The sequence below is a fragment of the Branchiostoma lanceolatum genome, chromosome 1, assembly GCF_035083965.1.
Source record: "Branchiostoma lanceolatum isolate klBraLanc5 chromosome 1, klBraLanc5.hap2, whole genome shotgun sequence".
Taxonomy (NCBI): domain Eukaryota; kingdom Metazoa; phylum Chordata; class Leptocardii; order Amphioxiformes; family Branchiostomatidae; genus Branchiostoma; species Branchiostoma lanceolatum.
The window spans coordinates 6,590,004-6,608,065 of NC_089722.1; the positions used below are offsets into that span (position 1 = coordinate 6,590,004).

The 18,062-nt window shown below is 43.7% G+C and overlaps 2 protein-coding genes across 2 annotated transcripts in view; both read left to right on the plus strand.

The window, feature by feature from the left end:
- LOC136426641 (fibrocystin-L-like) overlaps positions 1-11,130 on the plus strand; it is a 36,275-nt gene extending 25,145 nt beyond the window's left edge. Inside the window, exons 11-30 of the mRNA XM_066415399.1 lie at positions 1,050-1,160; positions 1,362-1,451; positions 1,895-2,045; positions 2,305-2,425; positions 2,854-2,945; positions 3,155-3,314; positions 3,734-3,845; positions 4,083-4,229; positions 4,583-4,731; positions 5,055-5,291; positions 5,616-5,746; positions 5,967-6,139; positions 6,769-6,926; positions 7,460-7,598; positions 8,045-8,199; positions 8,800-9,028; positions 9,386-9,661; positions 10,006-10,130; positions 10,531-10,666; positions 10,931-11,130. Coding sequence (XP_066271496.1) covers positions 1,050-1,160; positions 1,362-1,451; positions 1,895-2,045; positions 2,305-2,425; positions 2,854-2,945; positions 3,155-3,314; positions 3,734-3,845; positions 4,083-4,229; positions 4,583-4,731; positions 5,055-5,291; positions 5,616-5,746; positions 5,967-6,139; positions 6,769-6,926; positions 7,460-7,598; positions 8,045-8,199; positions 8,800-9,028; positions 9,386-9,661; positions 10,006-10,130; positions 10,531-10,666; positions 10,931-11,130 — 3,092 coding nt within the window. The remainder of the gene's footprint in view (positions 1-1,049; positions 1,161-1,361; positions 1,452-1,894; positions 2,046-2,304; positions 2,426-2,853; positions 2,946-3,154; positions 3,315-3,733; positions 3,846-4,082; positions 4,230-4,582; positions 4,732-5,054; positions 5,292-5,615; positions 5,747-5,966; positions 6,140-6,768; positions 6,927-7,459; positions 7,599-8,044; positions 8,200-8,799; positions 9,029-9,385; positions 9,662-10,005; positions 10,131-10,530; positions 10,667-10,930) is intronic.
- The window catches only part of LOC136431346 (fibrocystin-L-like), a 29,925-nt gene continuing 22,399 nt past the window's right edge, over positions 10,537-18,062 (plus strand). Inside the window, exons 1-13 of the mRNA XM_066422675.1 lie at positions 10,537-10,666; positions 10,931-11,126; positions 11,240-11,481; positions 11,664-11,852; positions 12,105-12,281; positions 12,604-13,969; positions 14,320-14,480; positions 15,774-15,920; positions 16,139-16,316; positions 16,684-16,840; positions 17,009-17,165; positions 17,278-17,357; positions 17,898-18,027. Coding sequence (XP_066278772.1) covers positions 11,466-11,481; positions 11,664-11,852; positions 12,105-12,281; positions 12,604-13,969; positions 14,320-14,480; positions 15,774-15,920; positions 16,139-16,316; positions 16,684-16,840; positions 17,009-17,165; positions 17,278-17,357; positions 17,898-18,027 — 2,758 coding nt within the window. The 5' untranslated portion in view covers positions 10,537-10,666; positions 10,931-11,126; positions 11,240-11,465. The remainder of the gene's footprint in view (positions 10,667-10,930; positions 11,127-11,239; positions 11,482-11,663; positions 11,853-12,104; positions 12,282-12,603; positions 13,970-14,319; positions 14,481-15,773; positions 15,921-16,138; positions 16,317-16,683; positions 16,841-17,008; positions 17,166-17,277; positions 17,358-17,897; positions 18,028-18,062) is intronic.

Genomic DNA, 18,062 nt, shown 5'->3' on the forward strand with positions numbered 1-18,062 from the left:
GTTACGGGCCAAGAGATTTATTTTTGTCGTAAGGATTACGATCACCTTTCGGTGAGGTATGTAGAAGACAAAGTATCTGGCCAAAGGCGATTCTTCCACAGACGACCCTTGCCCTCGTGTTGTGTTATACCAACAGATACTTATCTTATAATGTGTTGGCAACCTTGAGCCAAAGTCGCCATATCAACGTGATTTCTTTTGTGAGTTCTTAAGTCTCGTAGACAGTCTGTTTCCGTTGCCTTGGTAATTTTATCACCAAACAAGTTTCAGGCTTAAAGAGGCTGTTGTATTTTCCCCTAGATTGACTTTTTGATCTAAGTTAAGTCAGCCTGATTTGCACTCAGAAAGCTCACCTTTGAAAGTTTTTTTTTTTCAAAGCTTTGTGGCTTAGGAGTGATTTCGTGTTTTCCTTTGATCTTCGTTGTGTTATTTTCGACAAATGTAATTTGGAAGTTCAAGGCTTAAGAATGATTGCGTGTTTACAGGTTTTTCTTTGATTTTCACCAAGTGTGTCCGTCTCAGTGAAGAGCATAATTATAATGTTATTTACAAGTTCAAGGCTCAAGAACGATTTTGTGTCTTTCTTTGATTTTCGTCATGTTATTTTGATCACGGGTGCAAATCTAATTGATTAGTTTTAGGCTGAAGAATGGTTTCGTGTTTATCCTTTGATCATGAGTGTATTGTAACGTAATTGTGTAATTCAAATTTCATGAACAAAAATGTTCTTTATGTATTCGCATGACTAATAACTCATTTATAGATTTTGCTAGACTTTCGACTACTAGTATTTACAAATCAAGAGCATATTACATCAATGAAAACATCGATGATATGTTTTCGTTTTAAGTTCGTTTATGCCACCAACCATCACTGTCATTTCGTTTAATCATGTTTAACACTGTTAAACAGGTAATCGATCATACATGGTCGTTATACGATTTTTGTTGCCAAAACACCACAATGATCCACTTCGTGGTGTTCACTTATCATCTATAAATGTATTTGTATATCAGACTCTTCACCTATTGTTCCGTTCTTCCCTACAGAGGTTCTGGGAGTCAGCCCGGCCACAGGCAGCCTTGCCGGCGGCACCCGGATCACCATCACCGGCAGGTTCTTTGACGACACCGACGCTCCTCCCGAGGTCTATGTTGGAGGTAAGGACGCACAATTAAAGACATACCACGTATACTATTTCTGTTTATTATGGAAATATTACCGTCACCAAGATGTAAAAAAAATGGCACTCCGATACCTTTCAGTTCGTCGAAAATTCCTTGTCTTTTATTTTTGTCCTAGGATGACATGTAGAATTGAAAGCGTGACTTTGAGCAATTTATTTTGTTTTCTTCCAACAGGAACGCCTTGTGCTGTCCAAAGTATGACAGACAACACCATCGAATGCATCACACAGGCTGCTCCCGATCTTTCTGCTACCTCATGGCCCGGTAAGTCTGTTACTGTAAATACAGAAATGTTCGCGGTAGTTTTATGTTCGCGGTTTTCGCGATGAACTAATTACCGCGAACTTAAACCCACCGCAAAAATCCGTTCCATTATGTGAGACTGTACTGCTACTTTTGTTTCAAACGCGAACTCAAAATCACCGCGAACACTCCATTTTCTCCCTACCGCGAAATCAAATCCCCGCGAACATGTCTGCATTGAGTATAACTAGGATGTAGTATCAGCAAAAGCAAAATTCCAACTGGAAACAAGTTGGCGCCGGCAAAACATCAAAATCCAACATGGCGGATTGCTTTCATCGTACAAATTGTACATATTCCCAGTGCAATTTTGTATACTGAGTTACACTGTAGCTTTATAACAGTAGAGGATTGCAACGTTCCCTTGACCAAAAATAATGTGTCCTTTTTATCTCATTTCGTAGGGAATCGTGGAATGCAGTTCGAGCAGTGGAACAACACACATGTGTTATGGCACAACATTGCAGGTGTAACGGACTATACCTCCTCCATGAGCGGCTATTGGACCAAGTGGATCTCCAACTTTGAATTTTATGATACGCACAACCAGAATAAGTAAGTCTTATAAACAAGCGATGATCAATTTCTTTGTAATTTTGTCAAACACTTGAATGGACTGAGTTTATAATGATGTCGATGGCACCTCATCAAAAATTCAATAATGAAGGAAAATATCAAATAAAACATTTAAGAACAGTTAAACTTACGCTAGCAATTATATCTCATTTCTGTTGGCCCAGGATTCATATGCCTACCTTGTTTGAGTACCATGATACTGAATGATGTTTGTTTTGGTTTGTTTCAATGTGTCTAGTTTTGTGACCAGAGCTTCGGGTTATTTCGTCCCACCGGAGGACGGCTGGTACCAGTTCTACATCCGCAGTGACGACGAGAGCATACTGTACATGAGCAACGACGCAATCAAGGAAAACAAAGTCAGTAATTTTAGATCGCGCTTTACCTGACATTAGGAAAGGACAAAGCAATAGCTACTCATCTAGTAATGACAATACAACAACTTTTACGTTTGGGACTGCATTGTTAGCAGTGACACCTAGCTGCAGTGCACCGGTATGGTACCGGGCAGTGTTGCCCTGAGGAAGGTGACCAGACGGTTACCGCAAAACGCCAGCTGTTGATTGTACATTTGTTTATATAGAGAGAGAGATCCTGGAAATACAACAGACAGGGAATATCTCCAGGATCAATTGTTTTCTCCTGTCATCCTTCAGTCTCAAAATGCTAACGTCGAGAGCAACTTGGAATGACACAAACTTCAGAAAAATAGAGACAGATTGAATATATTTGAGAAAATATGTGTTTATTGCTGTTATGTGTACCAATTATATTCTATATCCTACAGACCAGGATAGCCTACTGCGATCGGTACCGACCCGGATGGTTCAATTCTAATTCGCAGAAGTCTGAGAAAATGTGGCTGCAGAAAGGAAAAAGGTAAGGACTCAACATTCAGTAAATCTACCTGTGTTTCTAAACGGTCCAAACTACTTAATGAGTACGTAGGATTCATGACGTTGGTTTATTCAACATGGCAAATGTGATACTTTATGATATCTAGAGCTAGTTTCCTACGGTGGCTTAGAATACATTCCAACGATAAGTAGCTGTAGTAACGTTAACTCTTGTTTATTGTTATATATCAGCTACTACATGGAGACATCACAAGCAGAGGGTGTAGGAGGTGCGTTTTACGAAGTGGCGGTGCGAAAGTTCAACACCCAGTACACGTCACACCAGACTGCCTCTGCGTGGATGGCGCAACAGAGGCTTGCAACGTCGGCAGCGGTTCGACGAGAAAAGCAGGTACTGTTTCTTCTAATTCCTGTATTCCATGTCTCATCTATTAAACTTCATGATGTTCTACATAACCATCAAGTTAGCCAAAAAGAGAGCAGGATTTGGTCACATGATGATCAGCCATTTTGTCCGCCAAACTTCGTTGGCACTGCTAAGGGGGGCGTAGCTTCTGGTACGGTCTATTGTGTACGGAATTACTTATACATGTAAAAGTGTAAGTCTACAGAGTTGGATACGTAAGTACACCGTCTTTGGGGATTCATCATGAGGCCGGTCGTCATGGTATCACCAATTCACGATACTTTTACCAAGAACTATTGCCTCTGTTCCTCAATTTCTTTCAAACCAACATCGTAAAAGAGTGACAAAGTGGCGAGACTGGATGTTGATTTTTTTATTTCTTTGTCTATATCTATCTTATGTAGCAAGTGACACTGGATAACTGGGGCACGGTTTCGCCAGTGAAGCAGGTTCAGACCATCACCTTCGACGGTACATCCTTCCAGTTCAAACTCGGGTTGGATGGCGCCTCAACAGGTAACGCTACACATCAACAATCACTGCATGCGAGTCACAGAATTAAACCAGGAGACAGATTATATTTTAGTAACATATGTAACAACTTTTCTATTGCAGTTTGATGTCAATATAGCTAGCATTTGCTGGCAATACACATGTATGTATATAGTGGACAACGCTCACGTCTTCGCTACAGCTGTCTCTACGTTGATAAAACATGACTTAAGCAACAGCAATCTGGTCAATCCTCTACAGGTCTGCTCTCCAGTGCAAGTGACGTCCCTACTGCCGTTAAAATAGCACTGAACAAACTGCTGTCGGTTCAGCCCGATACAGTCGAGGTGACCAGGTCTAACACAGCTGATGGGTTCGAGCTTGCTGTGGAGTTCCAGTCAGCCAGAGGTAAGTGATCGTTAGTTGCATCGTCATCATCACACGTTTCAGTTGCATCAACGATCAGCAAAACATATTAGAGTTGTTGATCTGCAGCGCATGAACAAGTAATCTATGGGTATCAACATGAAAAAGAAAAATGCAAAACATGCTAAATTTCAGACAATTTAGAACTCAAAATATACAATATATATACATAATATACGAGTAATCTACAGGATGCATTTTGGTCTTCTTTGTCAAAATTGATTTGTATCAGACCAACTGAACCCTGGTCCACATACAATGTTTTCAAGCTATCGGTTGTTCCATAGAAGACAAATTTGTGACATAAATATGTCCGATTCACTTTTCCTTTAAAGGAAACTTCCCCTTGATTGAGGTCGAGATCTCCGGCGGTAACGCTACAGTTGCCGTCACCACGCCGGGGAAACCATCGCTGGACACCTTCACACTCGAACTAGACGGAGTGCCGTCTGATCCCATAGCCTTCGATGCAGACGCAGAAGATGTGAGTTTTTCAGAGCTACAAAAAATATATTTTGAAGTTTGAAATGTTGCAATACAACTTAATGTTTTACCCCAATAACCCATCTAGCAGTTCCAAGTGGACATGTTAATGGACATGAACAGAATACGCTTGAACCTAACGAATAAGCAAGTTCATAGTTCCAAGTGCGCATGAGTACTGTGATTGACCTTAGACCTCAATGCACATGCGCACTTGGAACTATTAATAGGCTTATTCGTTAAGCTCATGTGCATTCTGTGTTGTTGTAGTTAAAAGCAAGAAGGACAAACTTACTGAAAACTAATTTCAACATTTTTTTCTAGGTGAAAGATGCAGTGCTGTCCACACTTGGTTCCCGCTGTCCCAGTGACATCGTATCTCCAAGCAACGGTATCAAAGGCTTCCTCCAAGACTACGAGGGGGAACTCTCGTACTCTCTGCACGGACAGAAAGTCACCGACGTGGAGGCGTTCTGTGGCCGGGCGTCGGAGAAGAACCCGGTCTACCTCTTCAGAGAGAACTTTGGTGTTGGGCAAATCCGTATGGATATGTACAGGAAGGTAAGCCTGCTGATTATGGTAAAAGTGCTATACTTTCCGGTAATCATCAAAGAAGCAACCACCCTTCTTGGAAGGAGTAGTAACAAGCCCTCGTGAGCTATGGCCAAAAACATAATACCTACACCCGCAATCTTTATCTACATTTGCACAAATAGTTTATTAAACCATGTGTCAGTTTACCATAATTGACGGAATCTAGAAGCTAAATGAGCAAGCCATTTTCAATACCACGCGTTTAGCGTGATTTCCAAAACCGTATTTTGCTGTCATTATTTAAAAAGTCATGTCAATATCATTTACATGCCTCCATATTTTCCTTCTCAGACCTGCTTCGCATACAAGGGAACATTAGGTCTGTCTGACAAAATCTGGGTGACGTTCTTGTTCACCGACAGTAACCGCGACCAGCAACATAAGGATAGACACTACTCCGTTGGACTTCAGAATGATGGGGAGTAAGTATTTGTTATGACCTTTTTTCATTTTGGTAAAGGGCGGAGGCATTATGATCGATCTGAAAATATTTTTGAAAATTGCAAAATCAGATTTCAGATGGAATTGGTTGGTGATAATTGAACGGAATATTTGTTAAAATTCCTTCAATTATTTCGCGAAAATCTGCATCTTCTACATTTTCCAGCCTCTTTTTAAGTCTTTTTGTTTTCTTGTTTGCAGGTGGCACTACACCTGCGTAGATCTCTACAGCCTGGTGTCCAGTGACGAGGTTACTCAGGGCGGCAGGAGCTTCATGCTGAAGGAGTTCGGCCTGGTGTGGGAGAACCAGGGAGCTCCTGTGTACCAGGACTCGGTCTTCATCGGGAGGGTCGAGACGGTGGACAACGCAGAAGGTAAGCGTAGTTCTGATGTAGGGTGAGCCGACTGGATACGTGATACGGGACCGTATCTGTCGACAATCCAGTTTTTTTCGGATCCTGTCGTATCTTAGGTTCCAGATAACCATGTCCGATGTTCAGATATGTCACGGATTCCTTGTCGTATTGGCCTGAATCCACCAAAAACACACAAAAACCTGCTATACGTATCTGTCAGGATAGTAGGCTATTTCGTGCAGTGTGGACATGCCTGGGTTTTCGTCCTTTCGCGTACTTAAGACTGATGCTTCGTCCTTAAGATTACGGCTGCAACTGTCTTCAAAATAAAACTATATCGGTAGTATATACGTAAACAGAAAGTAATCAATGTAACAAGTTACGTGTATGATTATGGTAAGTTTCATGTCATTAAATGTCAATTTGCCATCATGCAATCAGTGACTCTTACCAATGGACTAGCTACTGATCCCTGCTACAGATAGATCCCCCTGCTGAAGTGCTCGCACTGCTGTGTGACAGAAGGTCCAAAGAAACGGAGACGGGCGCCGCTCCTATGTTGTGGTGATGAACATATAGAGATCGGTAGTCTCTGTCATGGTGATTCCTAGACATGTTAATAATTCGTTATTTGACTCCATTATCAGAAATTACCGGCCTGAGGGTTCCGGGAGCTAGGCTCAACGGGATGTCTATCACGGACGTGCTGGTGGAGAAGGAAGAAAATTCAACTTCCTATGACATCACGTTCGTTCCACATGGATGTGACTATGGATTCCCTATCCTGGGTGTCAGGTCTGCGCAGGTGAGGCATGCGTCATTGTTTTCTATCTCAAACAATATATCTGGCCTCGCTTTGACTGTTGCAACTTTTTTTTTGTAGATATGTTCAGTTGGCTTTCCATAATTCACTTCTTCTTACATTCATGATACAAAGACACACGAACAAAACTAAGGGCTGGCCTTAACACACAGGTTTTACATTTAATTGCAATGACGTAGTGTTAGTATGACATCGTGACTGATTGGGCCGAGACATCAATGATTGGTCAAAATTGGTCCGCCGGTAGGTTTCAAGATGGCCGACTCATGACGTCACAAGTCAATATGGCGGTGCCCATTGGCTCTAGGGTACAACTGAATAGGATTTTTCTATCGCTACGTTATCGTAAAACCTGCAATCATATTATGGTGGTACATGTATCACGGCATCATAATGCAGCGTGATATAGTACACAGATTTTCAGTTGATATTCTTCCATACACATCTTATCTTTTCTTCTGTCAGCCTGACTCATACCCAAAATGTTTATAACTTCCCATTATTCCCACCCGTAGGTCTCGTCAGATACCATCAACGGCACAGTGTACACCTATGCGTCCACTAGCTCGGGGGTGACAGTAAAGCGCCTTTCCGCGGCCACCCCGCCCATAGGAGGAACCTTTGACGTGTCGTTCAAGAATAATGTCGTTCCAAGTAAGTCGTGAAATTCACGTCCAAGTACAGACACAATAGAGTAAACGAGACTACTGATAAATGCGTTAAAAACCCAGAATCTGATAGACATGTAGCATGCTAAAAAAAGTGAACTGTAATTTCCAACAGAATGCGGAAAGCGGGACCTAATCCCAGCAGCAGAAAGAACATTTATCTCCGGAGGCTTTGGATATTCCTTGGCCCTGTTGATACTGTCTTAACTACCACCGATAGATCTGCTTGGAGATTTTAGATTATGAAACATATATTATGACTCGTTGAGCAATGGTGTTTATGGCGCCCGTCTATATTCAGCAGTTCCCTGATAAGATCCAGTAGATTCCATAATGACAATTGTATTGAATAGAACTGAATAATTCTGCTTTTGATGGTGTACCCAACATAAACAAGGACGTAAGTAAAATGAGATGATGTTTCTTTTTCAGACGTTCCTTCCGACGTCTCGGCTTCTGCTTTCAAGAATCTCCTGGAACAAGTAGGCGGGACGGGGAAACTGACGGTGTCGCGGCAGGGCTCGTGTTCCGGGTACTCATGGGTCATAGACTGGACCTCCGTCGGCGGAGACCAACCGAAACTACAGGTTAGTCTTGATGACAAATATTTAATGACAAACCAACCAAAGTCTGAAAGTAATTTCCTCAGATTGATAGAAGATAGGATATTTGGAGTTTTCTTTTCACACAACCAGAAAAGTCTTACCTACTGACGTTTCGGTGCCTGTCAGACACCTTCCTCGGAGCTTCTTACTGGAGTACTGTTTCTCGCCACTATAAGTAGCTGAAGTAATCGAAACAGGTGAGACTTTGCTGGTTGTGTAAAAAGAAGACCTATATCCTGAATGAAATGGTTTGTGAGATCCCCTAGGCCTTTTTCACTGAGCAGTGGATGATGGGGGAGGATGCGGTCCCAAACGTGATGAGGGGGCCTACAACAAGTTTAGTCACGTTTGGGGCCGCATCATTCCCACTGCAGCGCCAACTAGCATTTGGAACCATTCAGTGTTGTCTAGATGGGAAGGAGTCAAGTTGCGATCATTACAGATAAATGTGTGTAAAATGATAATGATACTGGTATTTAGTTTGTGACCTAATGCAAAATTGTTTTGGAAAATCCATCATTTCATTTGCTGTTGGTGTGCTTTTATTCAACCTTGCAAATTTCCCATTCGCTAACCCAACAGGTGAACACCAGTGGGCTGACGGGAGAAGACGTGTCCGCGACCGTAACGGAGTCCAGAGAGGGCGGTCTCTTCATCGCCCCCGTCACAGGAGACTTCCTCCGAACGGTACACGACAAACCGCAGGTACAGGTGACCATCAACGGCGTCCCGTCAGCCTGCGCGGGAAACTGTTCGTTCGAGTGGAACGCCGACAGCACACCAAGTATAACTGGAGTCACACCGTCAGAAGGTAGGAAAGGCCTCTAGAAGGAGTTTTGAATCTATCACTTGATTCTTTGCTAAAGACTTAGAGGTTATCAGATTCTGATATTGTAGTCCAATCTTACTGTACACAGAAACGTCCGAAGCAGTAATGAATTGTCGCCGTCCAAAGCTAGACGACAGAATAGACCATCCATACTTTTCAAATAAGACAAGAGGGTCCTACAAAGGCAAACAGTTTAATTCTTAAATCTGAACTTGATTGGCATATGGTCAACCTATTTGTTGTCTGTTTCCTACTGTTTTCTGTAGCAATGATTTAGAAATGTAGTTTTACAAAGATTATTTACAAAGATTGTTTACAAAGAAATTTTCTTTCTGTAAGGTTCTCTTCATGCTGGGACTTCCATCACCATTTCTGGAAGTGGATTTCTTCCCAGCACCGACAACAACACGGTAACGATCGGGGGTGTCGCCTGCGAGATCACGGCGGCAACCGAAGACGAGATCTCGTGTGACGTGCAGGAGAACTCGGGCGGCAGTCACGTGGTTACCGTGGAGGTTGATGGGAAGGGCTTGGCCAGCCACCCCAATGGGACCGTGATGTTTGCTTATACAGCTGATATTTCTAGTATCAGCCCAACTTCGGGGAGTCTTGGCGGTGAGTGCTAATTGTTTAGTTGGTGATTGGTATAAAATCACAGCTACGTTTCTCCATGACATCACATTGATTCCTTTGATGATTCCGAGGGACCGAATGACACATTATCTGTAGCCGACAGGATAATGAATGACGAAGAAGAATAAATTGATGACCTCCCCCATGTGTTTACGGTGACATATTGCCTGGCCTATAACCACCGACTAAACCACAGAGTGAGCGAAGCGTTTTTAAATTATAGGTCGTTATGGCTATGGAACCAATAGGAATCAAAGCTTGCGATTTGTCAGCACAGCCTGGCTAAATGTTAATAAAATATTAATGGAGTTCTTTCTTATCTGTAGGAGGTATGCAGTTGACCATCAGTGGTCATGGCTTTGGACGAGACTATGTACCTTATGTGGGGGGTCAGCCATGTGCAGTGGTAGATATCACTTACACCGACATCAGCTGTACCACTCCCTCTGCCGTAAGTGGTCCAATCAAGGATATACTTTTCACTTAGACGTTTTAATCTAATCCATTGTAATTAGAGCTATCCAATCATTCTAATCATGGTCAAAATGTGCACACTTCAACTTTCATCATCTGTAATATACAAGCACTGTTGCTTCCCTAAATCGTTTAATGTATCATGTTAGACAAAATCCACTGATACGTTTTATAACAATAGCAATACATGTAGAAAGTCTCTAGTGTCTGGATGACGTATTACATAATACAAATGTGAATGCCTAATACGTCATCATGACACTGGCGACTCCTGGTGAGAGGACAACCGCTTTTTTATACATACAGTACAATCAGAAAAATGATCTTCAGAATGTATCATACATACAATAACTTACCGTTGTTCTGTTGTATTATAGTCTTTAGCAGGTACAGTTGCAGTCACAGTATACCAGGGTGTCAACCAAACCCTTACCAGTCCGACAGACTTTGAGTACGACGCCTCTGCAACTCCTACTATCACCGCTCTGAGCTCCAACCTCGCCACCGTCGACGGTACAAACAAACTATTTGATAACGTTTCCATAGCATCCCATTTGTCAATGGCTTTTAGATATGTACGATATCAATCGCATATCAGTTCAAAGTCATGACAAGCGCACTTTGAAATGTTGCGTTAACTTTTGAAGTATATAGTTTGTGATGCAATCGGAGGGGCTTAATGGCTGACGAGTCGTTAACTACGTTTATCTGGGCACAGGTGTAGCCAGTGAAAATGCTATTGTCGTCATAGTAACGTTTCCTATTTTCGACCTACAGGAGGTGATGTCGTTGTGATCTCCGGGACCAGTTTCGGGTCCGCAGCTTCATCCGATGACGCTGTGAAAATAGGAGACACCCCCGCAGAGATTCTGTCCTACAGCGACACAGAGGTCAATATCAGTCTTCCCGCGCTAGGTCCCGGATTGTATCCCGTCAGGCTTTTCGTGAATGGCAGTGGCTTTGCCGATGTCAAGTGAGTAGAAAGATCGTGTTGTTTTCTAAATCTTGCAACTATAGCATCCTCGCCTGTCCATCTGCTAGTCATCCTACAGTATGTGACGGTGATATTGTTTATTCTTTCCGTAGGACACACAACATTTCGGCCATTCGGTATGCGCTCAAGGTCACCAACGTCGTCCCAAGTTCAGGGTCCTTCCTAGGAGGTACACGCGTCATCATCGCTGGGGAGGGCTTTAGTAACGACAACACGACCGTGACGTTTGGTGACCTCAGTTGTGACGTCACTTCCGTCAACTACACCCACATCGAGTGCGTCACTACCTCGTTGGCGAAAGTACACGAGGTCGACAACATGGGGACACATCCAAGTAAGACTGGTTTGATATTTTTTGTGACGCATCAGGGCATGTGCCTTCTTTATCATTTTGTTAACACAGGGTATTACCGTTCACGTATGTCGACATTTCACATTATGTTGGGGCTCTTAAAGTGCTAGAAATGAAATGCACATTGTAATTGTCTTTATCTATATAACCCCACTCGAATATAGCCTACGGTCGAGGGTACGCCTGGAGCCATACGCCGCTGGACGTATATACTGGCGACACAGTACGCTGGCGATGGAACACGCCCGGTTCTGCTTCAGGTGTGGGTTACCTGGTGCAGCAGACAGCCAGCGCTAGCGACACGGAATACGACGGACAAGGATTCAGGAGTGGAACGACAAAAACACGATCAGGTTAGATATAAGTACAGTAATCTTTTTAGAAAACAATGACAATCATTTTCCCTCCATCGCACTTGTCAATTAACATTAAATGGCCATCCCTGGCGTGCTTACGGTGTCATAACGTCTGGCCAGTGACCAATAGTCCCGAATAAACCACCGAATCATCGGAGAGGAGCCTTAAAAGAAGTGCCTTTTCTTGAGAATAGACTACAAAAGTTCGTGTTTACTTGAAATGTAACATTTTTCAATGACCATTCGCAGGTGTTTTCGAACACGTCTTCACCCGCGAAGGCCTGTACTTCTACTCCAGCGGACCTGTGGATCGGAATGGAAACGTGAAAATGAAGGGAGTCGTCAACGTGATAGCTAATCCTGGCAGTGTGCCACAGCTAAGTGTGTCCGTCAACGGACACGAGGCGGAATACGAAGTCAACTCAGGTTGGTTAGGATCTACCACTGTCGCTAACAACCACTGATCAAGTGAAGCTATTGTTAAACATTCAATAAATTTAAAAAGAGCTAATTTAGAACATTTGCGTATAAAATCTTTATACACAAATAATGTCAGACTACGGAAGAAAATACCATAGGTTTGATACACACAATGTGTTACCTGTATGATAAAGAAGATTCAATGAAAAGAAACACGCTAGATTTGATTGAAAAAGTTGTTTGGTACGTTGTTTGGTAAGTTGTTTGCTAAGGTGCATTCATATCTGTTAAAAAGGACCATATGTATTTGTCATATGTTTCCCAACAGGTGTTGCCGATCCAGTAGATGGGAACCCGTGTGCAGGTGAGACCAGTCAGATAACAGGATGCACATCTCCAGCCCCGCCGACGCCCTCAGGTGATGACGAGTTCTTCTTCTCCTTCGATCCCTGCCACACCCCTGAGATCACCTCCATCAGCCCCATATCTGGAACCATGAATGACGTCATCACTGTCAATGCAACAGGACTCGGGTCAGACAGCTGTATGAACGAGGTCACGGTGGCAGGGTACCCGTGTACGTGTCAGCTGGTCACCGCGGACTCCATGTCCTGCACTATCGACCCCCAGGACGGCATGCCTGTCGCTACTTACAACCTTGTGGAGATGACTGTCAACAACAGAGGAGCCGCCCTCAACACGCTGCTGACCACGGAGGAGAGAAGCTTCGTCCTCCTGCCAAACGTCGACTCCATCTCGCCTGACGTGGGATCCATGGTGGGCGGCACCTTCGCCACGATCACAGGGTACGGCTTCACCTCCCCCGGTATAGAGGCGTCGGACATTGACATCAGGATCGGCGCGTTAAAATGCCCCATCACCGAACACACCTACAACCAGATCGTCTGCGAAACGGCGCCCATCAGCCAGAACAAACGGTCAGCAAACAGCGATATCGAGAGGGACATCAGCATCACCATGTCAACAGGTGGAGGACCAGTGAACTTCGCCTGCTCATCTGGCAACTGTACTTTTACCTACTCCGAGTCCGCCACGCCTACGGTTACAGATATCCAGCCTACTGAAGTATCTGGCGCCGTCACACAGCTTGTCATCAACGGCTCCCGCTTCGGAACCGATCCTGCCATGGTTTCAATTGCTGTTGATGGGAACGACGTCATGTGTAACATCACCACCATCTCGGACGAGTACATCAAATGTGACATCGGGCCTGTGAGGGTTGGAGTCAAGTCTTTCTCCGTACACGTACAAGGCAAAGGGACAGCAGATTCGTCTGTCTCGTCGGTAGAAAGCTTGGCTGTCATCGATGACGTAACACCGTCGGAGGGCAGCATCAACGGTGGCAACACAGTGACCATAACAGGAAATGGATTCGTCGTCGCCAACACGGCCGTTCTGATTGGTGGAGAGTCATGTGACATCCGTAACATCACACGTCTGCAGATCGAGTGCGTAGCGCCCGCTGGAGTCGAGGGAGACGTTCCACTACGTGTGACGTCAGACAGTGTCCAGTACCCACAGCAGCAGTACAACTACTCCGTGGAACACACTGCCGAGGTTCTTGGCGTGTCTCCGTCCGCGGGGAAAACCGGAGACACCATCACCATTACCGGAAGTAGATTCGGTAACGTTCCTGGTGACGTCACGGTCACTATTGACGGCGTGGAATGCAGGTACATGTCTTATTTGGCTATGCATTGTCAGGCTTTAGCGATTATATTAAGCCATTGAAAGAATCGAATTAGACATATTCAAAGTCAATGTAAGATTACTAAAACCTTCCTTTTTACTTAACTGTAAACTCAACATTTACCAGCACACTTCGCTTACTCGGTAGTTTATTCAGTGGCTATAGTTCAATGACCAGTTGCTACGTCACAGTATACACCAAGGGAACAGTGGGCCATTCTATTCTAATTTGTTTATTGTTCATTTCAAAGATCCCCATTAGCGAGAGTACATTTTACTTCACTTCTCTTCCTGGAGTCGTAATCATATATTGATATTCCAATTTCATTTTCAGCATAACGACCTCCTCTAGTACCCGGATTGAGTGCACAGTCGGCCATCACTCAGCTGGCACCTACGAGATCGTCGTTTTCCTGAGCGGCAAAGGTCGGGCCACGTCATCGGGCCACGAGTTCGAGTATCAGCTGTCCGTGAGCTCCATCTCTCCATCAGAAGGTATGTCATCAGATTCTGCTCACAAAATAACTGAGGGATTTTTCCTCATACTTATTTGAGCGCATCGAAATCTAAATTGTTACCAATAGGCACTTAATTGTAAATTGCAAGTTTGGGGATTTTTATCTGCAGATTCTTGCGGGGGCTCATGGGAAATATTTCTGATATGGCGGCGATGGAGCATGGCACCGTAATTGATGCACATATGTTGCATATAGATTACCAAACATTCGGACTGAGCAAATACTATGCGAACGTATGTCTTTGTAATCATGTTTCGTATTTGGCCAAGTTGTAGTATTGTTTAGATGCCCATAGGGTTTTAAGTCTTAGACTTCGCAACGCCTAGCATGTTTGATACGAGACTGTCGTCTTTTATCGCGCCATTTTCTAGAGAAAGTTTGCTTTTACCTAAGCTACTCAGTCTCTGTCTGCCGGAAAGATTGAATAGAGCTAAAATGGTTTTCGTCACAACTAAGACCTGCAATCACAACATGTCCTTACACTAGAGTTAAGTATACGAATTGGCACTCTTTGTGCTATCTCGCCATTGTACACTCCGCCCCTTTAAAAGCACTCACAAAAAGACAACCCTTTGTAGCTTCAAGACAATCACGTTCCTAATCAGCCGGATAAATGGCAAGCTTACACATACAGCCCCGAAGGCGCTCTGCAGGAGACTACAGATAAGATCTTCTGGTATTCCTATTCATCATGTGCACACCGAAATGACAAGCTGCATTACGGAACAGTTCGAGTGGAACAATGATTGACGACAGAAACAGTGACAGAACAGTTGACCTATCTCTCAGTTGAGTGGAGCCCTTTATTCCACCAGTGGTGCAATTTTAGGGAAACAAAAGACACTGGCCAGCCCAATAACTGTCGTAGGAGATTGGAGATAAAATGGTGCCATCTTGGAATAGGAGTAATCAACGCAAGAAGTAGTACAGTTTCTCCGAACATAAAACGTACATTTGTACAATGTGATATACACATATTTGCCAACTTTTTTTAATCTAACATTTTGGTTCTTTATATGTTTATACCTCTTTACACATGTGTTCGATGATGTTAGAATCAGTTAGATATATAGCAAATGACCACCAAAGAAATTCCAGAATAGCAGAGTGCTCATGAATTCTAGTGCTGTATGTTTGGTGTTTCAAAATGCATGATAGCATATACAAAATATAATCAGCCGTCATAAACTACATTGTTTGTATCAATTCAATAGTACAATGTAGTAAAGTTTTTATTTCAAAATGCATTTTTCTTGTTTGCTTCATACAGGGAGCTTTGGAGGAGGTCAGGTCTTGACCATTGATGGGACAGGGTTTGATTCTGAACTGACCAGCGTCAGCGTTTGTAACAAGACTTGCGTGCCGACGGCAACGCCCCAGCCAAGTCAGCTTACTTGTGAGGTACCCAAAAATGAAGGTAAGAATGTTGAACATGTCTACCATTTTTAGATAGATAGATAGATGACTGGTTTATTTGCAACATGTGCACACACATACTATTGCAGCCTTACCTGGCTGAATTGAGGTATGAGATAAAGCATTTCTTAAAATTCAGTCCGATTTCCTTCGTAACAGTAGAGAGTCAATCCATTGATAGACAACCAAGGTTGTATAACTGAGGTCTGGTTTTTGCAGATGTGTCCTCTGGAATGTTGGCCTGTGATGTGACGGTGTCTGTCGGAGCGGAGAGTGTCCAACAGGACGCTGCCTTCACCTACAGGAGCAGCTTGACTCCGACCATCACCGAGGTGTCCCCCAGGCGCGGCGGAACTGCCGGCGGAACAACGGTCACCATCACGGGGACGGGCTTCGGGTAGGTACATCAGCAGAAAATACTGAAATAGATATATAAATGTACCACCTTATTATACTATCCTAACTTGTCTTCACCTCATTAACATTTCTTTATTTCTTATAACAAACAGAGTTTTGGTATAAAACCTGGTTCTCCAGTTCCATCCTTTAGTCATTGTCGGGACATTAACGAAAGACAGCGGATGCTGTCTGAAAAATCTGACCGTTCAAAATTTTATCTAAGTGCCTGAGTAACTGTTTTTGGCGTATCTTATTACCTGGATGTCTAACCTTCATGTGGTCATAGGTGAAAAATAATGTACACAACTAAACTCTTCTATCTAGAGAAAGGCCACAATAGATAACCAGATATTTTTCTCCAAAAGGGCAACTACTGCGGACAATAGCGTGACCATCGCCGGGAGTGAGTGCATCATCCAATCGGCGTCCACAACACAGATCGTGTGTGTGACAGAAGCTCATCAAGGTTCGGCCAAAACCAAAGTCAGGGTTGATGTCGGGGACCAAGGAATCGCAACACAGGTAAGACAACTTTCTGAACATTTTGGGGTGAAAGCGTAACTTTTTAATGATCTTTGGTTGAAGCACCACCGACTAGCATATGATTGCATTGATAAATACTCATTTGCCAACTTTCTCAATTGTCCTATCACATTTACGAGTTGAGTTTAACACTTTTCTTCGACCTAGGACAATGCAGATTACTGGTACATCGACCGTTGGTCCTCCGTGTTTACCTGGGGAAGAGGACCTCTCCCTGAGGCGGGGGATTTCGTCGTCGTACCCGCGGGACAGACCCTGCTGCTGGACACGGACACACCGGTCCTTAAGATGCTGCTGATTGAAGGTGAACTACTACATATCTTATCATCCAAGCTCATCACATCCCCTTAAGCATAAGCAAATGAAAGTTTGGGTAGCTTGCCAATAAAGCTACTGATTTTTGTCCATACCCTCAGGTGGTGAGCTGATATTTGATGAGCAGGATGTCGAGCTTCAGGCTGAGAACATCCTCATCACAGGTGGAGGACTTCTACAGGTGAGCCATGAGTTTATGGGTTGGAAAGGGCTACTGCGATGGCAGGAAAAACTTGGGATAGATAGTTGGAATGGGTAGTTTTGAAGAAGAGCTTGTCATTCTCCATCCATCTCCATCAACTAAAAATCATCTTATGCCACAACCACCGTTTGTGCACATCAAGCAACAACCCTGGCACACCGGCCTGCGATCCGTAGCGTTAACGCAGACCAGCTGTCATCAGCAAATCAATTACCTACAGCCAAGAGGCAGTGTGATTGGCTGGTAACTGTCCTCCAACAACAGGAGAGTATCTGATTGGTTTACGGATGGCCAGTGCTAACGCAGAGAAAAGGAAAGATAGCAGGCCGGTACGCCAGGGTGGTTGCTTGATATGCTTTACCTCTGTACCTTGCATGAGATGCAACTGAACTGAAATCAAATGTCATCTTGTGATGTACATGTTTATCACACGGAGTACAACGCTGGTAAAGCTTAATATGATGATTATAACGTATTAGTGCAATGGAAAGGATTCATTAAGCATCTTGTTTTCTCCAGGTTGGTACAGAGGAGGAGCCGTTCCAACATAAGGGTATCATCACCATGCACGGTCACGTCAGGTCCCCCGAACTGCCGCTGTACGGAGCTAAGACACTGGCTGTGCGGGAAGGCACACTGGACCTACATGGTAAGGTTATGAACGGGCTAAACAAGTTGAAAGGG